Genomic DNA, 27,799 nt, shown 5'->3' on the forward strand with positions numbered 1-27,799 from the left:
GCCAATCGGCTCCAAAACGGTAGTTCTTCATAAGAATGAATCGCCTACTGACGAAATACAGGCGACCCGTAACGTGATTGGGGGTGACTTGGACCTTGTCAAAGACACGGTGTTGGACAGAACGGGCTTCCTAGATGTTGGCAACAACCACGTAGAGCAATCCTGGCTGATGTACTGACCGATCAGGGGCTGGTGGATCATTGGAAACTAACACACCCTGCTGTCAGAGAATACACCTTCCTGTTGTTGGTACATCGTAGCCAATCACACTTAGATTATTTCCTTGTGTCGCATAGCGTAGTGGACCAGATCCAGAATACCCGAATCTTAAGAGTCTGGCATTTCAGACCATTCCCCAGTCCTCATGGCTATCAACATGGGTCTCCCCTCCCCGGGCTGCAAACCCTGGTGCTTTGCTGTACACCGTTACTGCTACCCTCAGGGCAAAACGCAAATACGGACCCATGTATCCACTTATCTGCGCTAAAACACAGGCACAGTCTCTTCTCAGAGGGTAGTGTGGGCAATGGCTAAGGCGACTATCCGCAGGCTAATGATGCATGATGTGGCACTAGTCAACAGGGACAGAAAAGCCCGACAAAAGATTTTGGAGGGCGATATTAGGCATCTCACACAACAATACACTACACACCCAACCCTGCAAACATGCCTAGAGTGTGCCTGCAAGACCCTTAATAAGCTCTATACGTCGCAGGCCGCGTTACAACGCCTTCAAAGGCGGCACTATGAGCAAGGCGAGAGAGCTAGTCGACTCCTAGTGGCACAACTCTGTCAGAGAAAAGCTGCACAAGCAATCCCGGCTTTAGAATCCTCCAGCAGGGAGATACTAACCCGTCCACAGGACATTGTTAACAAGTTTGCAGCTTTCTATCAGCGCCTTTATACTACGGAAACAACAACTGGCCTCGCCCAAATAGAGGCCTTCTTAAATAGCGTCAGACTTCCCTGCCTTTCAGTGGAGGGCCAAGACCTCTTATATGGATAGATAAGCAAGCTTGAAATAATGCAAGCCATCTTAACCTCTCACACAATAAATTGCCGGGAGACGACGGCTTCCCCACGAAATTTTACAAATGGGCTGGCGAGGAGACAGTTGGCACAGTGCATGAGGCCCTCTCAGAAGCATGTAACAGGGGCTCACTAGGTGTGATATTCAACAGGGCAAGAATAGCAGTTCTACCAAAACTAGGATGGAACCCCATGCCCTGTGGCAGTTACCTGTCCATATCTTTCCAGAACGGAGATATTAAGATCCTGGCCAGTGTCCTAGCAGCCTGTCTGCGCAAGGTTATCCCGACTTTAGCCCACCACACCCAAGTGGAATTCGTGCCGGGATGCACCTCCAAAAAACATCTGCGTACTCTATACCATTCCCTATGGGAAGCCCGACACTTACCGGACGAAGCTCTGGCCCGGTCTCTGGATGCCGAAAAAGCATTCGACTGCATAGAATGGGACTATCTGTTTGAGACACTGAAAACATTTGGACCAATTCATTGCCAAAGTTCGATTGCTTTATGATTGTCCCCGGCTCAAGTCAACTGTGGGGGCTTTATTTCTGATCCTTTTCCAATTTGCAAAGGGACGAGGCAGGGCTGTCCCCCATCACCGCTTCTATTCCTGCTGGCTATAGAGCCACTTGCGACAAAGATTCACCAGTCTGCACCAATGATAGGTGGGGGGGGGGGGGGGGGGGGGGGGTGGAGTCTCTCAGATCTATTTATTTGCCAATAACGTCTTACTCACTCTAACGGACCTGGAATGCTCCCTACCGGCCTTGCTGAAGATTGAGGGTTTTGCAGAGATATTGGGATACCGGGTAAACTGGGACAAGAGTGAAGTGATGCCTCTCCCGCTAGTAACAACACGTGCCGCAATACACGGTTATCTGTTTCAATCGACCCCGCACCGCCTGAAATACCTGGGAATACATGTTAATCGAGGACTAGAACGGATGGTGGCAGATAATCTAGATCCAATTATAGCTCATATGTATCTGGACTGAGAAGTGGTCCCATCTGGGCCTTTTGAAGTGGGGTAGATACAGGCAGTGAGAATGGTCGCCTTACTACACTTTACATATATGTTAGGTATGATCCCCTCCAAGTACCCCTTCGGTCCCTGAGATCCATAGATACAGCGATCAGAGACTTTGTATGGGGTTCTACACGCCCCCGCTTGGCATCCGTGAAGCTCATGGCACATCAAACTTATGGCAGCCTAGGGCTCCCTTCGGTGGAACATTACGCACTCGCCCTCCACCTGTCTCAACTGCCATTCATGATCCCCGGACCCCCCGCAGTGGGCAGTCATGGAAAAGCAACTGCTCTCCCACCAAGGTGGCCTAAACGGCTTCTACAGAGCTGGTCTTGCTGGCCTGGTACAGCCAACCAGATATTAACAACGAGGCGTACAGCCTGGATTAGGCCCCCCCCCCCCCCGGAATACACCCCTTTCTGCATGGGCAGGCCCTACTAAGGGCAACGACAGCCTACATGTAGGAGGTACCCCCCTCGCTGGTCACAATGGAATGCTGCCGGCACCGAAAGCTTGGCCCAGATTATGGATGACGATGAGCTTAAGCCATTTGAGAACTTAACGGGAGGAATAGGGTCTCTCTCCTCACCAAGAATGGCTTTATGTCCAACTTAAACACTGTCTACTCCAGAGTCTGGGAGCTACTCCCTGGGAAGTTCAGGCATCATCTATAGTTTCCTACCTTAGGACATAGGGTCGTCAGAGGGGGGTGATGGCAGGCCTATATGAGGTTATCACACGTCACCTATATTCGCAACCCATTCTAGAAACATTACACTGTAAATGGCAGACCCATTTGCAGATGGATTATGCCCCAGGGGATTAGTTGGATATAATAGAAACCTTAGAGAGAGGTACCAGGGAAGTCTGACTGAAGTTCTGCCTCTTCAAGACACTCCAGGATTGGTACTGGACACCGGTGAAACTACACAGGGTAGGACTCCTGCCTCACGGAACCTGCCACACGTCTTATGTGAATGTCGCTTGATACAGCCCTTGTGGGAAGCGGTGGGTTCCACACTCAGCGCATCCTTATCAATACGTCTGTCGCTTTCTCTCTCTTCAAAACTTATACATGACACGAGATTCCTGCCTGCCCTGTCCAGACCTCAGCTGAGACGGTTACATATGGCACTGGCGACAGCGAAGATCTGTATACTTCGCTACTGGTGGTCTCCTGAACCCCCTACCCCAGAGGAGTGGATTGGGTCAATGGTCCGAATAGCCACGCACGAACGAGTAATCTATAACTTACAGGATCAGGCGGCCCTATTTAACCAGATATGGTATCCCTTTCTTACAGTAAAATCATAACTAGTAATCTGTCAGCGGTTTTACTGTTCTCACCCCTACAGACCAGGAGCTGCCAGTCACTGATCAACCATACTGGCGCAGTTCCACCTTCAGTTGCCCCTCCCCCCCTCCTCCTCACCCCTCCCTCTTTTCAGTTCCGAGTCCCCACTCTCTCCCCCTCCCCACCAACAATCGCCGGACGAGCAGGGAACAAGTGTTGGATGCTTTATCTTATCTTACCTTCTCTTCTCTTCCCTTATCTTCTCTTATCTTATCTTATCTCCTCTTTCCTTATCTTATCTTAACCTATCTTGACTGCTCTGTGGCACAGGTCAGAGGAGAGAACTACCCTCTAACTACTAACTGCTCACTTCTCCCCGCCCCCCATACCTCCCAACCCCTTACCCTGCACATCACGCCTCTCACTCCCCCTCTCTCTCTCAGAGTCATATTCCCTGGAATGCATTATTTACCTTCTCAATTCTCCTCATAACAACAACGACACCCTCGTTACCTGGCACCGCTCCTCCGCAAATTATTCCACCGCACCCAAAGACTCTCCCTGTCCCGACATTGAACACACCCTCCTAAAAACCCACCCCTCCAGATTGGAATATACCACTAAGTCACAGGTGCCTCATATCCATTTCTGTGATACTTGGCATTCCAACTAGGAGACTACACCTGTTTGTATACTAGGTCGACGACCGTCATTCTGACTATCCTCTACATTCTTCTCTGCCCTGAGACTACTAGAGCTACACGTTCACTGCGGTCTCTACGCAGACCGCCAACACTAAAGAACCCACCCACTGACGCCCGGCCTGATAGGCAACTATCTCATTCCACACACCACCAGTCAATGGACACATCATTTAGACTTAATAAGGGGGATCATACGTTTGCACACTGGGATACTACTATGCTTTGGAGCTTGCTCCTCCCCAGATGATTCCATGCATGGGGAGATGGGTCACTTCCTCAATCAGATTCTCTAAAACTGTGCTTGTGGCTGCTCCCTCCCACCACCTCACTCGCTCCCTAGCCCCATCGCCCCCCTACTCCCCACGCCAACGCATCGGTTTCAGTCAGTTTTTCATATATTTTTTTCTCCCTCCCCCAAATAATGACGGTATACAAAACCTGACTATGTATCTGTACCCCTTTTTTGGACCCGTGGTATCTTTTCAATAAAGTAGTACAAAAAAAAACTAAAAAAACAGAGAAAACAAGTAGCATGGTAAAGTACCAGAAGTATAGCTTTATAACTGAGCAGATCATAGAGGAATTATGTGTAAACCTACATAGACACAAAGAAACCAGGTATAACGGTAAAGTTCAGGCAACATTGGCTTTATAGTTGAGCAGAACATTCCTCAATATTTTAAAGCTTTATGAGAAAAAGGTGAGAAAGCTAACAAGCATTTGCAATGCGAAAGGTCTTGCATTTGCTTGAGTTAGAGCTACTGGCATTATAAATTCATAACTGGACTTTTCTTGGCACATAAATTGTCAACACTGCTCATAATTGTGTCTTTTTCCTGCCACATAATTCCAGTGGCCCTGCATATAACTAAAGTATTTCCATTTACCTTCTTCCTCTATATGCAGCCAAAAATAAAACGTTGCCATTTAGCCAAATTTAAATCTGCCACGCTAATTCCAATAGAATAACACAATTCCCCAAAAAACAGACACAAGACAGCCACGGAGGAGTAACGAGATAAATTAACTAGAAGGGTCACCCAAACATATCAAGAGTGTTCAAACAGGCATAGTGAACTAAGGATGTTAAGGTGGCCTGAATCATGGTCATAACTGCAATAAGGAGAGATTAATAAAACATATACAATTATCACGTAAACTCAATAAAAACCTTAAGAAGAAATAAACGTTTGGCATTATTCTCTCAGACTAGCCCCTAGAGACCACCACAATGAAAATGACATTTGTAAGAAACATGGTAATGGAACAATATAACCCTTAGAGGGCACAACCACATGAAAAGAAAACGGCAAAGTAATGCACTGTAACCATATATTTAGCCCTAGAGGTCATAGCGCATTACACAGTTTTAGGGCTAGCAGGCCTACTGCAATGAAGATACTTCCAGCTACGAAACAAAAGCTCCAGCCAAGAGAGAGCTTAATCAGACACTGAATGGTGGGAGGGGTTATTATTTTGGGGTCCCCACTAACCTAGTGTGGGGACCCAGAGATGAAGTAGACATAACGAGCACACCGTGGTGAATGTGTTGAAGGTGGTCCCGCTGTCCTAGGACCACCACAGGCTGAGTTATGAGCAAATATGTTTTTTAAAAGTAATGCTCTGCAAAGCATTCTGGGGCGAGTTTCCCAGAGTGCAGTGAATATTATAGTATCGTCTCTCCCACTGTTTTGGGAGAGCCGCTTTGAGGATTTTCTGTATTTTTTTACTTAAAGCTTTTATCGATTAAACATGTTTTTGTGAAAGCTATGGAGTGTGAAGGGGAGAGCCAAAGGAAATCACTCTGATCAGGTAATAGTGTGAACAATGTGACCAGCGCTTCAGTACCACAAATGGAGTTAGCGCTGTTCTGCGATGCGAGTGTCATGGCCACCATGGAGCACGAAGGGGAGAGAAAAATGAAAAAAAATAGTTTGCCCACGCTGAAGTATATTGGCAATCGTGCAATAATCCATGTAACAGGGTCAGTCTGCAAGGTGGTAACAAAACTGCCCCGAGGCAGGAAAAACAAAGCATTTAGTGAAATCAAGGGATTTTTTAAAAAAAGCCCACAAACAAGTGCAAGTGATGGGCATGAGATGTGCATGGTTAAATGCTCACAGAATACTTAAAACAGGTCGAAAACAGCTTCCTCTTGACCTAAAAAGGGGGCAATTAATAATCTTCTACCAAATGCTGTAATAGATTGGCACAAATATGTTGGTACAACATACCCAATGACACCATTGATGTAATTTATGCATGATAAATTACACATCATCACCTTACACTGTATTGTTTCACCCCTTGATTATCAATATACATCAAACTCCCTTTTGTATTTTGTGGAGTTTAGATTCTTGGTAATTATATCCTCATCTGATTTCTCCTGTATTTGATCACATTCATAATTGATTCAACTCGAAAATTTGCAGTGTATGTATGATCCTACAAAGCACCTTCCTTCCATTACAAGCCACCAATACATTTGCAGTGTTGCACTCCTTCGGTATCATACGCATTATCATTACCAGCCAGTTATCCCATTTTCAACTCATTCTAAAGTATATGTACTTCATGCAAAAAAAGAGGATACTGCACAATGTGCATGTAAAGAGGAGTGCAAAAGTAGAAATATATATATATATATATATATATATATATATATATATATATATATATATATATATGTATCCCATGTTATTTAAAGCAATTGCACTAATAAGCATTCACATATTTAGTATTACAGTGTAAACGTCATTTGACTGACTGAAAAGTATTTTTTATAGCGCAGCTGCTGCTTCACAGGTAGCTTTATGTAGATAGAGTAAGGAGGAGTTTACATCTCATTAAACAGAACTGTTTTTAGCTGAGCCTTGAACAGACTTTTTCTGGAGATGGTATGAAAGTAAGGTGGTAGGGTATTCCAGAGGTGGGGAGCTAGATCCTTGGATCTGGCTTCCCGAATTTTAGGAATGCACAGTAGGTTATGCTTGGATGAATAAAGTGCCCTAGAAGGTATTTGTTTAACTTGTCTTGAATAGGACATTGTCCCTTCTATTAGCAATGCTCTGTGTGATCATGATGGTTTTAAATTTGATTCAGGATTTAATCGACAGCCAATGTAATTGTTTAAGACCTTGCTTAATTCAATTGTTTAAGACCTTGCTTAATAGAGTGTCTTTTTGGGAAGTTCAAAATAAACTGAGCTGCCAAATACTGTACACGCTGACGCCTTGTCAGCAGATTCTGAAGGACTCCCAGATAGTGTTTATTGGCATATTCCAACCTGGAGGTTACTAGTGCATGCACAATCTACTTTTGGTTGTCAAGAGGTAGGTATGTCAGATGCTTCCTTTGAGAATTTAAAAGCCCGAAACCGGTAGCAACAGTTTCCTGTATATGGGGTTTGAAGGATAGAGCTGACTCCATCAGCACCCCCACGTTCCTGACCACTGTGGATGGAGTGGATGTTCTTCCCAGCTCAAGAGGCCAAAATTTCACTGTATCAAGTGGGGAAGACGTGCCAAATATAAGAATTTCCGATTTGTCAGAGATGAGTTGGAGGCAGCTGTTATGCATCCAGTTCGCATTGGACATGACAGCCCTGGAAGTCACTAACCACAGCTTGATTGAGCTGTTAGAAAGCTAACATAAGTTGTGCATCATAAGAGACAATTTCATACCTCAACTTTGTGCTATTGTGGCTAATGGGGCCATGTAGATGTTAATAAGAGTTGGACTTAATGCTGAGGCCTTAAGGACTCCACAACTTATGTTTCTGAATTGGGAGGTGAAGGTGGAATAGAAATAAAGTTTGCTGCCTATCAGCTAAGTATGAGCATAGCCATTTCAGGGCTCAGCACACAATTTCAACCTCCCTCAATCTCTATACCAGAATCTTATGAGACACAGTGTCAAAAGTGGTGGACAGATCTACTAAAATGACCACCGCTTTACAACCTAAATCGAGATTCCCTTTGATGTATTCAGTGATGTCAAGCAGAGCTAAGTCAGTGCTGAAGCCAGCGCTGAAAGCGGACTTCAAGTTTATCACAACAGTACAGCAAAAATAACATGTGAAAACAATTTTTCTGCCTCGCATATTGCATGCAACAATTACTTTACACATGGACACAACTCTCCTAATAGTTACAATACCTCCAGAGTCATCTTATCTTGCAACACAAATCTAACCCCTTGCATTCCGATTCAGAGGAGAGGAGCATCATGTTTCATTCAAGGCTTCACCTCACATGAGTCACTGCACCTCCCCACACGCAACAATATTAATTAACAGCTTACTACAATCAGTGCATCTATACTGTCAATCCATAGAGGATGTCACACAGTGGCATTTTGCATCAGCAAAGGGATATTACTATAGAATTTACCAAGAATGTACATTAGAAATTGCTTTTAACATGGAAATCCTTGCAATGAATAATTTAATATGGAATTAGGGTTATATTGATATTAAAAACTGATGCTACATGTTTCCTCAATTTAGATTCGGATGTTCTTCCAATATTCAAGTCATGTACAATGGCTATTTTCTTCCTTCACAAGAAAACAACATTTTAAAATGTATTATCTTGGAAAACACTGAAATTATGATTTTCCTACTTTGATATTTGTGGCACAGCCATGCTCCACAATGAAGATATCTGCGCCATCAGCTGCAAGACGAGTCATGGTGTATTTCAAATCATCAGGGGTAAAGCACGGTCCTGGATAACAACTCAGCTAAAATAAAATACAAAGAAAAAAAAAGAAAAAAAAAAAAAGAAATGGCATATCTGAGTAACACTTACAGACGAAGAGTAATACACATCCCATTGGTCAGAACAGAAATACATATCCCATTGGTCAGAACAACAATTACTGAACAGTTTAGAACAGTAAGCGTGGTTTGTTGATTTAGGTACACTTAATGAATACTCGCTCCAACGCAAGGAACGTGATCTTGAATCTAAGTTATAATAAGCTTTGCTTAATTCAAGCACACTGCATATCCCTGCCCCATGCAGGATCCCTTAACAGTTTTTCGCCACTAGACAAAAATCTTTTGGAAAACTGGGTAACACCTCTAAAAACTAAATTACATCAATTTAAACTGGCAGGCATTTCCTGTAGTTTTTAATAAAAAAAACAAAAACAAAATACCAGTACTGTAACCACATTACAACACATTGTAATGCAACACATTTAAAAAAAAATAATCAGAGCTAAAATAGTTAGACAGGCAAACACAGTGTTCAGGCTAAAAAAATGGTTAGACAGGCAAAAACAGCGTTCAGGCTAAAGAGACCGAAACATCTGAGATGTGCTTTTCACACTTCAAGCTGTTCTAGCTGTGCTGGAAGGCACAGCTCCATGCAAATGATTTAAAGTTCATCCTTAAAAGCAAGCATTGGCTCTAATGCAAAGAACAGTTCTGTTTATCCGATCTCCTATTAGCAGGGGAGAATGGACGGCTGCTCATGAATTCAGCACAGATTACTATTACTGTGAACCAGGATTACAAGTAAGTTTGTTTCCTCCGTCAAGGGTCTTTGCTGATATTCATGAATAAGGAACAGAAGAAAAAAAGTTCTGCTTGAACGTTTGTAATCAGAAAAAGCGAGACTGAATACAAGAAAAAGTAGCTGGAGAGAATAGCTTTAACAAATTGGTTATATAAGAACACTTGTCCTACTTATGCGTACCATCTTGATGTCTGAGTCTAGGCAAAAGTTGTTTGTAAATGTATGTCCTGATCTCCAGTATGATGCTTTTCATATTGCTGCAATTTGTACATTTCGAAGTAAGAATACAGTCACTGCCTTTCTTCTGGTTATTTGAGATTTAGGTTGACTATGTGGTGACATTTGCTTTTAGACAGCATAACAGACAGGATGCTATCCATTTAGATGAAGATTGTTCATGTGCAACTATCTCTGTGCTTATGGACTATAAAGGATAAAAAGAGTGTAGGAATCTACACTTCTTTGCAGTTGTACCACCATGTGTTGCCCCCTTTTAGAACTACTAGATGCTGGTTTACAACTCTTGACAGTGCAGTGGGACCTGCTAACCATATCTGAGTGGCAGTGCTCTTTCCCTAAAACAAAGTATGTCTAATTGTAACACAATTGTCAAAGGACTTTAGCACCCTTGTACGTCCCTAGTACATGGTGTAGGAAGCTGGTTCTTTGTATGAGATATATTGTGCAAAGAGTCTGGGGGTTCTCCTACTAGTGCACAGGGGCTTGCTCTAGCAATTCCAAGGTGCTCATTTAGGGAGCAGTGTGGTAGAGCAGCCTTAGGCTTAAAGGCTTATCAGAGATGAGTGCGAGACATCCGCAAATACACACACAGTCAAATATTTAGGACACAATTCAAGAAGGAGATCCACACCAATATACAAAAATATTAAGTATCTTTACACATATATTTTGCCACCAGAAAAACTTCAACACAGTGCAAGTTTTGGAAGCTGTAATGTTATCCTATGGAGGAAAAACAAAGACCGCAACCAGGTACAGTACAGCGACTTAAAAGGACCAATCTCCTGGACTTAAGGTGAGCATTGGGCAAGGGTCAGGACCACACCAACAGGTCACACCAGGCGGCCGCCGGGTACAGAGGTATAGTACTTCGTTGGGGGCCCAATGTGCAGACGAAAAGCTGTTGCAGGTGAGGACTGGGGATCTAGTTGGGGGAACCAACAAGTGAGTTTCAATCTTGGGATGTGCAAGGACGTGGGGACACCTCAGGCCCTCGCCACCGGAGCACTTGCAGTTAAGGGTGCCTGCAGGCAGAGGCTATCGGCGAGTCCACACTGGGCAAGTCCAAATTGGGTATTTTCTCTGAAGGGATGGGGACACATTGGCACAGTTGACCCACTTCAACTCAGGCTAGTCACACAGGTGCAGCGGTGCTTTCCGGTGTCAGGTTTGGAGGTCTGGAGTTCTCTCAGGTCTCCTTTGGGTGCCTGCACAATGCAGGGAAGCAGCTCCGCTGCTCCATTGGAGAAGACAGGCCTCCCAGGCTTTTAGAGGAACAGTCGAGTTTGGTGCAAATCAGCAGAAACAGCAGGCATGCCGGCAGAGCTGGCCCCAAGTCAGGTACTTCTTCCTCAGGCTTTGCTTTTGCGGCTCTTGGCCATCCTTCTTCGTAGGTCAGCAGGAATCTGATTTCTTGGTGCCAGGGACTCCCATAACAACTGAATTTAGGGGTGGTTAGGGAAGTGTGTAGTAGTAGCCAATGGGCTACTTACCCTTGCGGTCACTACGCCCTACTCCTTTATGACCACTTCCTACTTCTGTAAAAACCAAGATGGCAGACTCCTAAATGTGGTGTAGACATCAGGCAGCTCACCTTAGGGGTGGGACTGACCTGAAGGGTGGATACACCTCTCTGAATACTAAATTTCCCACCTGTCCCTGTGCCAAAAGGGCCCTGGGGCAGAGAGGTCGGCATCTCTCCTTTGAGTGAAGCCAGATCTGCATACCAAGGGCGGTGGGCTTCTTTTAAGCCCTCTGCCTTGGAACGCAGATTTGCAGGTCATCCTGTTGGGTGGGGTGTCATCCAAAGCAAAGGCTCTCACCCTAGGGGGCCAGAATCTTGTTTGGTGGTGGCAGGCTGGCTAAAACTAGTCAGTCCCCACACGGGTAGTTGGTAGATTTTCAGGGGGCACCTCCGGGCGCATGTATTAATAAATCCATCACTGGCATCAGTGAGGGTTTATTAATACGAGATGTTTGATACCAAACATCCCTATTTTCAGTGAAGCCATCATGTAGCTGGGGAGTTCGTACTGACCAGTGTCCAGCACATGCACTTAAAATGGCTTCTCTGATCACTTTGTATGTCTAAGAATCGACAAAGACAAAGCAGGGGTATATATGCTCCGCTTGTAGAAGTGACTTACATATATTGCATGCAGTGTTAGGGGACTTGGTACACGGGTTGTGTGCCATGCCATGATTTCACTTTTAGCTGCACGCTGATACACAGCCTGCAATGGCATTCTTCATGTTCTAGGTGAGGTGTCCCAAGAGTGGCACAATACATGCTGCAGCCCCTGGGGACCCTCTTTGGTACCCATGCCTTAGGTACCAGGGGTGCCATTTACTAAGGACTTACATGAGGACCAAAGGTATTGCCAAATGGGGAACAATTGCAGTTTTAGGGAAAGACCTGGCACTGGGGACCTGGTTAGCAGGAACCCAGTGCACATTCAGTCAAAATTGCATCAAATACCAGACAAAAAGTGGGAGAGACCATGTCAACAAGGGGTACTTTCCTACAAATGGTACCCCTGGTACCTAGGGCATGGGTACTAAAGAGGATCCCTAAGGGTTTCAGCACATCTTATGCCACCTTAAGGGACCCACATACAAAGCATGCACAGCCTCCCATCACAGACTGCGTGGCAGGGTGCAAGCCCTGAGTGAAAACACAACATGGCACCTTCAACATGTGCCATGCAAAATTCACTACATGTATTATATGTAAGTCACCCCTACAGCAGGCCTTAAGAATGTAGGGTACGTTATAATACGTGTCAGGACATGTCTGCATGAGCAGATATGCCCGTGTAATGTCTAGTTTAATTGCTAGTTATTACAAGTGAGCAGGGAATCCCATCTTAAGGTATGTACTGGGCGCTGGTAGTGACCCAGCTACATAATGGCTTCACTAAAACCTATGGTGTTTGGTACCAAACAACTTGTAGTAATAAACACAAACTTATTCAAATGTTGGATTTATTAATACATCACCCAAAGGGTACCTTAGTGGTACTTCTGAACCCTACTAGTTCTCAGTGTGGTGGCTGACTGGTATTAACCAACCTGCCACCACAGACGAGTTTCTGACCCCCTGCAGGTGACATCCTGCACTCTGAGGTCAAAAACAATGCCTGCTCTGGCAGGAGGTGTGATTAATTCAGCCAGCAGGATGGCTAGTAAATCTGCATACCAAGATGAGGGACCTTAAATTCCTGGCTGCCTTTCATATGCCACCCCGGCTTCCCCTAGACCTGGGAAAGACAACCCTCTGCCCTGAGGCCCATTTGGTACCAGGAGAGGTGGGAAAGGCCCATTTGGCATCAGGAGACGAGGTGTGTTATGCTGTCAGGCTACTTCTATTACAAGACAGTACAGGCGACCGGGCAGCCATCTTGGAACATCAACTGGACACTGGTCATCACAAGTGAACCAGCTACATGATGGCTGCATAGAAAATAAGGGTGTTTGGTATCAGACACCTTTGCTTAACAAACCAATACTGATGCCAGTATTGGATTTATTATGCATGAACCCTGAGAGTGCCTTAGAGGTGCTCCCTGAAAACCTACTAGTCCTCTACTGAGCTATCTGACTGGTCTCAACCAGCCTGCCACCACAGATGGGTTTCTGACCTCCATGGATGAAAGACCCCTGCTCTCTGAGGTCAAAAACAAGACTGCTCTGGCAGGAAAGGTTATCACCTCTGCCAGCAGGATGGCTAGTGAATCTGCATACCAAGGCCAGGGACTTCAAAGTCCTTGCACACTTTGATATGCAACCCCAGTTTCCTCCAGACCTGGGAGAGGAAAAACCCTGCCTTGAGGCCCATTTGGCACCAGGACAGGTGGGAAATTAGATAGTCAGGTGGCATGCTGCAATTGCAGGATAGACACACCCCTGGGGGGGAGAGGGGGGTAGTCCGACATGAACACAAAAAGGAGAATTCCACCACCTTGTGTGTGGTGAAATTAGGAACTTTGGGACAAGGTGATGCCCACTCCCCACAGGAAGTGGTCATTTAGGGGGCGTAGTGATCCCGAGGGTAAGTAGCCCATTGGTTACTACTCTTCACACCCCTATATTCAGAGTTTAGGGAACCCCCTGACACCAGGAACACAGATCAAGTGAAGACTTCGACTACAGGAAATTGAGGTAGACGGACCGAAGACAGCAAGAACTGAAGACCTGCACCCATGATTGATGCAAAACCCTTCCAGGCTGCTTGTGCTTTGACAACGTTTTGCTCTGTTGATATTATTTGCAACATCTTTGATATAATGAAATATGGTTTATAATAGCTGAATAGTACAAAGTACAACACCCAGTGGAGTAATAGAGAATTCTAACATATCAGTCACATTAGTTTCACCCCAGCACAGTCCCTCCTAATTATATTGTTATTTATTCATTAATAAAATATATTAATGGTTTGAAAACAGAGTTGCCTTTAAATACTGTGTCCTTTGTGAGTACATATTTCAATTTCTTGTACTTGGCATGAAGCCATAGGTTTGTCAGTACAGTCACGGTTGCCTGAAAATTCAGGAATATTTTCTGTTATCAGCATGTGTAAGGAATATGCCTTCTTAGCAAGGTTACCACTGACTTTTTGCCTTTTGCTGATGCCAGTTATGAATGAAAGTGTGCTAGGACCCTGCTAACCAGGCCCCAGCACCCCTGTTTTCCCTAAAACTGTACCTTTGCTTCCACAATTGGAACAGCCCCGGCACTCAAATAAGTCGCTGGTAAATGGTACCCCTGGTACAAAGGGCCCTGATGCCAGGGAAGGTCTCTAAGGGCTGCAGCATGTCTTATGCTACCCTGGGGACCCCTCACTCCGCACATGCACACTGCCTCAAAGCTTGTGTGTGCTGGTGGGAAGAAAATGACTAAGTCAACATGGCACTCCCCTCAGAGTGCCATGCCAACCTCACACTGCCTGTGGCATAGGTGGACCTACAGCCCCAGGGCAGGGTGCACTATACCACAGGTGAGGACATATGTGAATGAGCACTATGGCGGTCATTCTGACCGCGGCGGGCGGCGGTCGCCGCCGAATGACCACACCGCAGTCAAAAGACCGCAGCGGCCATTCCAACTTTCCCGCTGGGCCGGCGGGCACCCTCCAAAAGAGCACCCGCCGGCCCAGCGGGAAAGCCCCTGCAACAATGAAGCCGGCTCCGAATGGAGCCGGCGGAGTTGCAGGGGTGCGACGGGTGCAGTGGCACCCGTCGCGATTTTCACTGTCTGCTAAGCAGACAGTGAAAATCTTTGTGGGGCCCTGTTAGGGGGCCCCTGCACTGCCTATGCCAGTGGCATGGGCAGTGCAGGGGCCCCCAGGGGCCCCACAACACTCGTTCCCGCCAGCCTGGTTCTGGCGGTGAAAACCGCCAGAAACAGGCTGGCGGGAAGGGGGCGGAATCCCCGGTTCCCCTTTTCTGACCGCGGCTTTACCGCTGCGGTCAGAATAGCCCTGGAAGCACCGCCAGGGTTGGAATGAGGGCCTATGTCCCTACAGTGTCTAAGCAAAACCTTAGACATTGTAAGTTCAGGGTAGCCATAAGAGTATATGGTCTGGGAGTTTGTCAAACACGAACTCCACAGTTCCATAATGGCTACACTGAAATCTGGGAAGTTTGGTATCAAACTTCCCAGCACAATAAATGCACACTGATTCCAGTGTGGAATTTATTGTAAAATGCCCCCAGAGGGCATCTTAGAGATGCCCCCTGAATACCAATCAGACTTCCAGTGTTGGGCTGACCAGTTTCTGCCAGCCTGCCACAACCAGACGAGTTGCTGGCCACATGGGGAGAGTATCTTTGTCACTCTATGGCCTGGGTTGAGGTGCTTCTCACCTCCCCCTCCAGGAACTGTAATACCTGGCGGTGAGCCTGAAAGGCTCACCCCTTTTGTTACAGCACCCCAGGGCATCCCAGCTAGTGGAGATGCCTGCCCCTCTGGACACAGCCCCCACTTTTGGCAGCAAGTCCAGAGGAGATAATGAGAAAAACAAGGAGGAGTCACCCACCAGTCAGGACAGCCCCTAAGGTGCCCTGAGCTGAGGTGACCCCTGCATTTAGAAATCCTCCATCTCTGTCTTAGAGGATTCCCCCAATGGGATTAGGGATGTGCCCCCCTCCTCCCAGACCTAAACACACCCCGAAATTTAGTATTTAGGGGCACCCAAGAACCCAGGGAATCAGATTCCTGCAACCTGAAACATGAAGGACTGCTGACCTGGAAGCCCTGCAGAGACGACGGAAGATGACAACTGCTTTGGCCCCAGCCCTACTGGCCTGTCTCCTGACTCGAAAAACTGCAACAGCGCTGCATCGAACAGGAACCAGCAACCTCTAAAGCCTCAGAGGACTCTGAACCTAAGGACCAAGAAACTCCTGTGAGCAGTGGCTCTGCTCAACAAACAGTAACAATATTGCAACTTCTTGCAACTTTTGAAGTACTTCACTCTTCCCGCCGGAAGCTGAGAGTTCACCCTCTGCACCTGACGACCCCGGCTCGAGATCCAGAGAACAAACACCACAGTGAGGACTCCCAGGCGACTGCGACCTCGTGTGTAGCCCAAGACGACCCTCCTGGACCCTCACAGCGACACATGCAGAGAGAATCCAGAGGCTCCTCCTGACCGCGACTGCCTGTAACAAGGGACCCGACACCTGGACCAAGCACTGCACCTGCAACCCCCAGGACCAGAAGGAACTGTATCTCAGTGCAGGAGTGACCCCCAGGCGACCCTCTGCCTAGCCCAGGTGGTGGCTGTCCTGAGAATTCCCCCCCACCCCCATGCCTGCCTGCACCGCCAGGGTGACCCCAGAGTCCCTCCATCGATTCCTATTCAAAACCCGACACCTGCTTTGCACACTGCACCCGGCCGCCCCTGGGCCTCTGAGGGTGTGTTTTGTGTGGCTACTTGTCCCCCCCCAGTGCTCTACAAAAACCCCCTGGTCTGCCCACCGAGGACGCGGGTACTTACCTGCTGGCAGACCAGAACCGGAGCACCCCTGTTCTCCATAGGCACCTATGTGTTTTGGGCACCTCTTTGACCTCTGCACCTGACCGGCTCTGAGCTGCTGGTGTGGTAACTTTGGGGTTGCCTTGAACCCCAAACGGTGGACTGCCTATGCCCAGGAACGGAGACTTGTAAGTGTCTTACTTACCTCACAACCTAACCAATACTTACCTCCCCCAGAAACTGTTAATTTTTGCACTGTCTACTTTTAAAATAGCTAATTGCCATTTTAACAAAAACTGTATATGTTATTGCTCTAATTCAAAGTTCCTAACTTACCTGTGTGGAGTACCTTGCATTTTATGTATTTACTTCAAACTTGAACTTGTGGTTCTAAAAATAAATTAAGAAAAGCTATTTTTCTATATAAAAACTTTTGGCCTGGAGTTAAGTCTGTGAGTGTGTGTTCCTCATTTATTGCCTGTGTTTGTACAACAAATGCTTAACACTACCCCTCTGATAAGCCTACTGCTCGACCGCACTACCACAAAATAGAGCATTAGAATGATCTAATTTTGCCACTATCTTACCTCTAATGGGAACCCTTGGACTCTGTGCACACTATCTCTTACTTCGAGATAGTATATACAGAGCCAATTTCCTACATTAGCATGTTTCTATGGTATGGAACAATGCTCAATTAGTAAAAATAAACATATATAAAAAATAAGTGCCAGGGCCCAAAGTTTTGTTGAAAAGCCCCAGGCCAGTGCTTTTGAAGCTAAAGGTGCAGAACATCGAAGACTGCGTAGACTCAATTCCACAACCAGATTCTCTTATCCATCACCAGATACTTCGTGCCTCCTTATCTCACTCTTGCCTGTTAATTTTCATTTGTGTTTTCTCCTTTTGTCACAGTCTTGCAGTATTTCTCTTCTCCCCCTTTCCCAAACAGTGGTTTTCTCTTGTTCAGGATAAAACAAATAAGTGCTGGTGGTCCTCACCTGCAACCACCAGCTCAAATTAAGCACTGGTACGAATGGTATGAATACACAGATCTTCCACCCCCGGATGAGCAACTAATATTAACATGTATTTTGAGAACATAGTTGGGGCCAACTTTAATCTTACATGTAGCACTTGGGAATGACAATTTTCATTTTTAACCCCCAAACCCTACAAATGACCTTTGTTTTTGAGAACTTAGTGTATAAAACTAGGCATTTTGAAAGATCTAAGGAGCAGACCTAGTTCCCATGATGGGTCTAGGAAAAGACCTGATGCAACAACTCTTTTTAGAGGATTTGTTTGCAGGTTTAAGATTTAAAATGGGACTGATTCATTTCTTTGTTTCTCTTTTGCTAATTAAGAAGTACCTAGAGCACATAAAAGTTTAATCTTATGTATACTGTGAACTGTTTCCAAGTCTCCCTTTTTTGGAGGGCTCTTTCTTCTTTCCTAAGATGTTCTAGGGGTGGGTGGTGAGATTGCACCCTTGGTACTATGAGAGCAAAAGGTTTGAGTCTTAGAGAGTAGCCATGTTGCACAAGAGACAGCCACCAATTGTCAGTTGGGTTGCTGTGTCACTCTTTCATGTGCTCTGATATACTTCCACATACTGGACTTAATAATGGTAAAAGGAAAAATGAGAAGTCATTGCCTGGGGGATTTCCAAGTTTTCACCGCTGAGGAACCGTGGTGTTGTTATCCTCCACTTCCACTGGCGCTGGCCAGGTGACTGCCACAGCCTCAAGCTTGCACCGGTCTGAGGAGTTTGTTGATCTAGCACTTATGTACCTATATGTGGAAGAACTAGTAGAGTTGTCTGAGTCAGCATAAAGAGTTGCAGTAATAGGCTGAATTGCAGTTGAAGTGGACTGTTTCAGAGTCTGAGGAGAATCCGATATAATGATGGTGTCCACTCTCTTTCTTGTACTTTACGTGAAAAGTGCCTTGGTGTGGTAGTTGAGATTGTCTGAAGAATCGACTCCTCTGCACCAAAATCATCTTTGTAGGTACAAGCCTAAGATGTCTTTTTACATATGAGTAAAAGACCAAGCACTCTATGGTGTCATGGAGTGCAGCGAGTACCACAACCCAACAGATCTGATCTTGAATCTAGGTCTGTGCCTCTGTGTCATGGATCTTGACATCGAGTACCTACACTTTATTATCATCTACTTTGACTTTGAATAGCTGAACAATCATGGCAAATAACATGTTATGCTTTTCAATTGCAAACACCTCACCTGCGCTCCTCTCGATGTTAAATATTTTTTTGATTATCTTAAGGGTGAGCAGAACTATAACGCTTTTGATGCTAGTGCTGATCTTCTTGGTATATGCAACAACTAGGTTGGTGATTTTTCTTTTTCAATCACCTGTAATGAGTGTTAGGTAATGACATCGAGATGACTGAAGATGCAGATGCTCGCCTAGCTTTTTTGCCTGTCATGAGGCTCCAGCAAAAGTCTCAGATGGAAGTCTGAGGTGTTCCAAACCTTAGAGAACAATTCCCGCAAGATTATGAAGGGTCCTTTTAATATTTAAGAAGGGGCACTGGCTGACATGATTATCTAATAGGCACAGGATATATAGGAAATGGGGTGCTTTTGACATTGCACAAAAAAGTTAAGGCATTTCTCAACAGTGCCAACTGCAAAGTAAGCAGTAAAAGAAACTGGAAAACAGAAAAGCAGCACAAAGATCATCCTCATGCTGTTTTGAAACGCTGACTGACTAATAGTTAGTCAATACAAACAATTATGGGCAAATCACAGTGTTCACAGATCCTCACAATGAAGTTGCAGAAGAAATGTAGTTCAACTTTCTGTAGATTCAGCCTGGAAGGCACAGCACAGTGAATTCCATCTGTTTATCCAGAAAACTATGTAGCTGAACAACGTCACCTCCCGGCATGTAAGGGGGAATGCTCAAACACTAAACTAGTCTTATGTCTGGGAATATTCTAAGGTAAGGAATTTGCAGCTAGAAGTCTCTGTCAGAAACAAATATTATATTTGAATACACTTTAAAGTATTTAAAGGTCTCTGAGAGGTTATTTTGAGCTTCTTTGTTAAGTTGGGCTGAATCAAAAATAACAAAAAGGCCTGAGAGGCCTGAGAGGTGTAGTTTAGCATTTAATGCCATTAGGCAGTGGTCTGAACGAGATGTTTCTTGGGTAAAGTTTTCCAGTACGCCATAGGGAACATGAGATATAAGCAAAGATCCTATACATGATCAACAGTTACACTACTTCATTTGATTGCTAACTCATCAAAAAATGGTTCTACAAGGAGCGATCATACGGTTCAACAGCAACACAGCAGTAAATCAGAGTATTGAACAAAAGCAAAATATGCACAGTCTACTGAAACTGTACTGTAGTGCCACACCACTGACAATATCACCGACCTACGTCTGTCTAGCAAAAATCATTTGAATTTCTTTCAAATGTGGTTTTGGACAGTATTTCACAAGCTTACTGACAGGTTCTTTAATCATCATTATCTACATCTTCAAGCAGACAGAAACTTGCCAGAACCCATAGATTTCATCTGCAAACCTCTTCAAAACCCATCTGTCCATATTCCTTCTCAGGTCCACTCCTTTCTCCCAGCCAAGGCACATCCTTCTTTTAGTGAGAATCAGTATAGTAAAGAACACAGAACAAATCAAAACAGAAAATAACTTTACTTAGGAACAGAACAACTCTGCAGCTCTGAATTGCCAGAAGAAAATGCAGATTTCTTGGTGCCCCATATATTTAGGACATTTTGCAAATATTCTCCAGATACTGAAAAGTCTGGAAATTTTCCAAAGATTCTCTCGATGTTTGAAATGTGTAGAAAAGTCTGAAAGGGAAAGGGAATGCCAGGGCCAAGAAACTACGAGCATTGTAGCAATTAACGGACCAGCAACAATTTTAAAGGCACTGGCTTATTTATTCTGACGAAAGTTCAGCTGAGTTGCAGGCTGGGCTGAGCAGTAGACATCTCAGAAAACAAGTCTTCGCAGTGCAATCCAAACATTTCAAATACAGTTCAGTTGAGCCAATTGGATAAACACTCCGTCTTCACTTGACAAGACCTCCATTCCCATCTAACAGTCTTTTTGATGGCAGCTTCCCCACTTTTAGAACAGATACCCAAGCAGTAAATGCCAAAAGGTAGAGAGTTCAAGAAGTGAACTCAAATCAAAAAGTCCTGCAGGACTGAGCATTCAGAACTGTCCCCTCCCCGGACCTGGCTCTCTAGACAGTAGTGCTTGGTGAATATATGTAACAATGACACTCGCATCACACTCTGGCTGATGTCCAGAAGAGGTACTTCCCCTTGCCAGCATCATCGTACCAGCCTTGACCCTGGTGGAATAGGGCCGCAGGCCTCAAAGGGTGCAAGGAAAATGTTACCTATCCTTTAAGAATCTGTTCATAGCCTGTAGTGCTGTAGATTCACATGATTAGCTTACTCCTGCCACCTAGTGCTGGTCTAGACGTTTGTCTGTTGTTTTTCTTCAAGGAAGTCTTTTGAGTCACAGGATGCATGGCGAGTCCTCCTCTTAGTGGACAATGCACACATGTGCACCATCTCCATGTTAGATTGTTTTCCGCATGGTGGGTGAGGGTAGGTATGAATTAGCGACTGAACGTATCCTGCAGAGAAAGTAGACTTACGGGAGGAGGAGGGAACATGTGGATCAACAGCACTACATTCTACTAACAGAAGCTTACAGGTAGCAGCATGTGTGGCTGTAGATACAAATGATTTGCAGTCTGAAAAGCAGTGCCTTCCATAAGTGGAGACTAGCCTTTGGATGGTGATGTCTAGAACAAATGTTCCTAATACTGTTTAACCAATCACCGTTGGTTGACGGGCAAGATCCTCCACAAAAATAGAGTTTGGGAAATGTTTGGGGGCAGACTAGGTTGCTGCTTGCATTTGTATATGGAGGTGAATAGGTTGGGTCCTTTTAGCTTTGTGATAGCACTTCTGGATGCATTTGACTAGCCATCTGACTGTGCCACCCTCTAAGAAAGGATAACCCTTATATGGTTTTGAAAGACAACAACGAGCTGGTCCAGCTTGTCAAAAGGCCTGGTTCTCTCAATGTAGTACATAATAGCCTGTTTAACGACTAGGAAATGGAGGGATCTCTCTACTAGCGAAAGAAGACTGGGAACTCTATAATCTGATTGAGATGGAAAGGAGATACTACCTTGGGAAGAACTTAGTGTTAGTTTGGAGAACACCCTTGTCCCCAAGAACCTAAGTGAAAAGCAAATGCAAACTAAGTGTCTGTAGCTCACCATTGCATCAGAGGAAAGTTAAGTCTACAAGAAAAGACAACTTCCATGAGACAGAGTGTAAAAGGAAGGGACTCAAGAGCCTGGTGAGCACTACATTAATGTTTTGTGAGACTGTATCATGGGAAGAAAGATGCTTTTGAGGCCCTCCATAAATGCTTCAACAGTAGGGATCCTAAATAAGATCAAATGTTTCCTGATTTGAATTTCGACGGGCACAGCAGCTACATGTGGTCGAATGGGAGGGTAGGCAAGGCCTGATGTTTTTACGTGCATGTCCTGGTCAATAGGCTTTAAAAGGCACAGGTGCTTGGGGATGCAACAGCGAACAAACCTTTTCCACTCTCTGGGATAACAGACCCATGTTATAAGCCTGCAAGCTTTCTGCATGATAGTTATGTGCCTCTGTGGAAGCTACACATAGCCAAACTCTAAAACTTCAGGTACCAGATTGTTAGGTTGAGCTGCCAGTGATCTGGATGCCTGACCTGGTCTTAGTTCTGCCTGAGAACATCCAGCCGGTTGGGGAGCACCTCAAGAAGGCTAATAGACATTTTGATGAGTGTCGAGTACCAAGGCTGCATGCAAGTGACAGCCACAAGGGTGTGGGATGTTTACCTCATCTTCCTCACCACATATGGCAGTGGAAGAAGTGGGTGAGGATGAAACACACTGACAAATATCTCTGGGGAGTTCAATACAGAGCATTCCCCATGGACTGTGGGTACCTGGAAGTGAAGTTCTGGCATTTTTGTATTCTGGAGTGGTGAACAGGTCTATCTGTAGGGTGCCAAACCGCTGAAAATAGATTGAAGGACTTGCAGGTGGAGTTCCCACTTGTGGATTTGATGATGCGCTCTGCAAAGTTGTTGTCTACATCTGGTAGATACTTCACAAGGAGTTACACATGGTGGTGGACAGCTCAGTGCCAGATCTGATGGGCAAGTGCTGAGGGCGGTAAAGCGTGTGTGCCGTCTAGCTTCAGGAGGTAGTAAACAGCAGTCATGTTGTCTGTCTTGATGAGGACTAAATTGCTGCAAATGACCTGTATCTTCATATTGTCTAAATGCACCCCCAACCTATGAGAAAGGCCGGCTCGGCAACAGATTGCTGTTGATCCATCACTCCACGGAACAATAGGGGTTAGCCTTTAGCAACACTAGATCTTCTCAGTGGCACTCTGCTTGTGACCACTGCGCCGAGAGGCACTCCTGCAAAAGGTGCATGTGGACCTTAGCATGAGGAACTATGGTTATACATGAGGCAGCCAACCCTAGGAGGCACCTTACTGTCCTAACTGTTAAGTTGACGATTGAGCTGAAAAAGCAGCAACGGGTGTTGAAGTGCAAACACGCTGTGTTGACCTTGGGTAGGCTTTGCCTGCGACTGTTTTTAGGATGAAATCAGGAAGCACTGGACCAATAGGGGTGGGAGATGGGACTCTGTGGCATATATGGTGAACCCCAAGACTGTATAGCAGAGAGATTGCAGCTTCAGGCAATGTTGCCTGCTTGCACTCTCGATCAGCCAATCATAGAGGTAAGAGAATACATAAATGTTGCCCCTTCTTAGATGCGTGGTCACCACTACCGGGCACTTAGTGACCCCCCCCCCCCCACCACCCAGTGGCAACCCCGAAAGGCAGTACTGTCAATGAATCATCAACTTACCACAATGCGAAGCTAGCCCTGTGGATGTAGACATCGCTGATGTTTAAAGCTGTCATGTAGTCACTGTTTTAGCAGAGGAATGACATCCTCTAGGGTTGTCACGTAAAAATTTTCCCACAGGATGTATATTTTGAGAGGCCGGAGGTCCAGGATTGGCCTGAGGGAGCTGTCCTTAATGGTAAAGAGAAAGTAAAGAGAGGCACTTCCCTGGTGCTGAGGGGGCACTATGTATTGTGCGCTCTTATGGATGAACATTTGTACCTGGAGAAGGCGAAGATATTCTCTGCTAACGGTATGTGTAAAAGATTGGATGAGGGAGCAGTAGCTGGAAGGAAGAGGATATCATGGAGTCTATCCCCAACAGGTGAAGTGAGATAGATGTGTGTGTGGTGGGGGTTTCAGTGGAGAAGCCCAGTTTGGAGGTGAAGACCCCTTTTAGTGAAGCCACCCCAACCCCTACCCTTGTTATTATTAACCCTGTAGGAGCCTTTGGTATACCCTTTCTGCATGCTGATGATTCTGACAGGGGAAGTGGCCTTAGCTACTCCTCTAGGTTGTTACCGCCAAAAGGAACCACTGGAGGCCGCTCATGGATTTTGTGGCGTTGTTCTTGATGTTTCCCAGCACCTTATCATCCTGCAGCATAAATAGGTGATCCCCATCGAATGGGAGGTTGAACAGATGACAAAATGTGGAGCCAGATGTTGAGTTTGAGAAGGATGCTGATATACGCACCCCAGTGAGGCTGCATTCGTGGCATCTATGGCACAAAAGATGTTGGCCCTGGTGATTGTTCCCTTTCTTAAGTTCCTTGGGAAGTGCTTAACCAGTTCCTGCATTTCCTCTCACTGGAACCTGTCATATCAGGAGAGGAGCCAAACAGAGCTGCCTATTTGCCAGTGAGTAACTGCCCCTATAGCTACCTTCCTCACTGCTGCGTCCAGCTGCTTACTCTCATTTAGTGAGGCAGTGCCTGTGGCATGAGCAGAGGTCCTTTCCTGGGCGGCAAGGACAATGGAGTCAGAGGGAACATGGCTCCTGATATAAACAGCGTCTTCGGGGAAGAGTTTTTACTTCTCCACCCTGGGTGTTAATATCCGTGTCCTCATGGGCTCCTTGAACATCTGAAAGAGAGGATTTAAGCGTGCCCTTGAGCATGGGCACAACCTACACAGTCACCTCTATATTTAGAGAGTGTTTCTTCAAAAAAGTCTTTGTGGAAGACATGCACTTCACCTTTAGTAAGGTAGCTCCCCTTACATGCTGTGGTATCAACAAAGGGATGACCCCCACGGAACAATGGCCTAGGTATGAGTTCCCAGGGGATCGACATCATAGTCATCGGCAGGCTCTCGCTAAAAAAGACATACCACAAGGATGAGCAGAATCAAAGCGATTGTCTGAGTTGGAGAAAGAGCGTAGTGACTGGCCGAGGTGGAGGCGGTGGTTCGCAGAAGTGTGGCAATGGAGATGGAGAAAGTGTGGTGGAGGTGGCGCATAGGAGAGGGCTAGTGCACGGGGCTAGACACCTGACTGTCTCTGGAGTGTTGTTCTGCCAAGGCATGGGGCCTTCTGTAAGACTGAGTGAGTTTCGGAGTTGGATGCCCTTACAACCTTGGTCACGGACGTCAGTTAAAGGTCAGTCGTCTTAGGGACTGGTAGGGTCTCCTCTTTTTCTTCACATTCAGAGACTCAGGAGAAGATGTCCTCCAGACCAGCTGTAGTGTGAAAGGATGCCAGAAGGATCAGAGCAGGGTCATTATCTTACTTGGCACTGAATGGGTCTCTTTGCTAACGATGTCAGGGGTATTGGTGTTAGTTGATCATGCTTAACGCCTCTCCCTTCGGAATGGTAAGTGTGTCCTCAAACAAAAGGCAAAGCAGGATTTGCAAAAGGTGTTCTCGTAGTCTGGAGAGAGGTAGAGGTTACAAACCTTTTGATGGTCCAACTATGGGTCCTTTGCATGGCACCAGGTGCATTTCTGGAAGGGCCTCAGTTGCATCATGCTTTGATAATCCACATTCTCTGGCGTCGAAGGTAGATGACCCGGCCCTGGGAGAGTGCAGTGCCCCTGTCATTTAGAGACTCAGTCATTGGGTGTCAGTCTCCAGAGGATGGCAACAAAGAAAAAACACAGCTGGGGATACGGCTGTTAAACATTAACTGTTTCTTCAAATTCTGGTTGCCAAATTTCACAGTGAGGGAGTGAAAAAACTTTGGAAACACATCGATTCTCAGAGCCCCATTGATACGAGTCTGAAACAGATGGCAGAAAAGATCAATCAATCAAACATGGAATCAGTGCCCATGCACACTGTCTACCAAGGGATACATCACCCTACATTTAGTGACTCAAAAGACTTCTTAAAAGAAAAACAACCTGCAAATGCCTGAGCCGAGGACTAGATGGCAGGCGTATACAATGCATGTTTATCTACAGCCACATGTGCTGTGAACCGTATTTTTATGGCGATGACGACGTCCTCAACAGTGTTTTCTTTTGCAACACTTTACCTTTCTTGGTACCAGCAAAACCCATGAAGAGCTGGTGAATTCTCTTGTGCACTCAATATGGACAACTCAAGGCTCCTTTGAGGGCAACCCAATGAAGTCTTGCCTCCTCTTTTGAGGGATGTGAAGGAGAGAGAAAACCCAACATGAATGGCCGCCTTCGTTTCAAAGGTGTTATCGATCTGAGTCTCTAGCCCTAATTTTTAGGGGAACAAAGTATCATACCAACAGTGCCTCCAGATCTCGCATACGGCACGTGGAGGTGATGCAAATGAAAAAGACGGCTTTAATTGTTTTAAGTCATGAAGAGCAACTATGCATCGTAAACATGGTGTGTACATAAGAAATGTGATTCCAAAAAGGAGCTCCGATTGTGGCATGATAAAGGGTTTCGAAGGAAACTTGTGAGTTAGGCCTTTCACAATACGCATAACTGTTTTGGATGGAGAAGGTTGATCAGGCAAACAGAAAAGGGTCTAAAGGGCATACCTACAACTACTAATTGAGTTCAGTGCAAGGCCCTGGTTAACTCACCAAAAATTAAACATCAGACAGTCTGGCTTGCAGAGGAGCAATATGTTGGTTTCCACACCAGGCCACAAACTTCTCCAGGCTCCAGAAATTCTACTTACTTTGGAAGCATCTGTTCCTAGCTTGCAGTGTTGTAGATTCACATGCTTAGCATACTTGTTCCACCTACTGTTGGTCCTGATCATTTGCCAGTTGTTTTTCTTCGAAGAAGTCTTTTGAGTCACAAGGTATGATGGTACTCCTCCTTATGTTGAACATTGTGAAAGGGTACCAGGCTCCATATTAGACTGTTTTTGGAATAGTGGGTGAATGTATGTATGGAGTGTGAACAAACATTAAGGTGCATGAAGCAAAATGTGCAGTGAAAAATAAAGAAAGTAAGAGATCTGCAATAAAATAAAAAAACTCCTAGCGAGGAAGGAAGCTGTATGCAAATTTACTGTACTGCATGCTATAATTAGATGCCTACAGGGTAAGTAGTATTATTTGTTTGTTGCATGTGTGGCTGTAGATAAAGAAGCTTACTTTGTGGCCTCCAAAACAAAGAAGTGATGTCACAGACATGAGTGTTGTATATAATGAGGGGATGTGTTCCTTCCACGGTCCCAGCCTGCATGGACAGATCCACTATGGTGTTATGCCACCTGTCATTCATTTGGTACTGAAATATTTTCACATTCATTCCGATACATGTGAAAACTCTTTCTAGATGTAGAATCTCAACAAATACCTGTCAGAATATTTTCATTAATTCACAGACTTTTGAACACGTGTACAGCTGTTGCAAGTTAAGAGAACACACTTTGTTCATGTAGAATAAGCTATTACCTTAGAATCACAGAACCGACGATCAATCCCGTGCTGGCATATAACTACAGATTTTGGCCTTTCAAGCTGAAACTCTTTACACACCACATGGAACACAAAGGTCTGCCCCCACTCAAGAAGGCATGCAAGCTGTAAGGAAACAAAATTAAA

General features: G+C 45.4%; 1 protein-coding gene across 20 annotated transcripts in view; it reads right to left on the bottom strand.

Moving 5' to 3' along the window:
- The window catches only part of BLTP1 (bridge-like lipid transfer protein family member 1), a 1,779,540-nt gene that overhangs the window by 1,347,407 nt on the left and 404,334 nt on the right, over positions 1–27,799 (bottom strand). For all 20 annotated transcript variants that reach the window (XM_069242474.1, XM_069242454.1, XM_069242518.1 and 17 more), the window contains 2 exons: positions 27,650–27,778; positions 8,683–8,802 (listed from right to left, as the gene is read on the bottom strand). In XM_069242474.1, coding sequence (XP_069098575.1) covers positions 8,683–8,802; positions 27,650–27,778 — 249 coding nt within the window. The remainder of the gene's footprint in view (positions 1–8,682; positions 8,803–27,649; positions 27,779–27,799) is intronic.

Source organism: Pleurodeles waltl, chromosome 1_2 (assembly GCF_031143425.1).
Source record: "Pleurodeles waltl isolate 20211129_DDA chromosome 1_2, aPleWal1.hap1.20221129, whole genome shotgun sequence".
NCBI lineage: Eukaryota > Metazoa > Chordata > Amphibia > Caudata > Salamandridae > Pleurodeles > Pleurodeles waltl.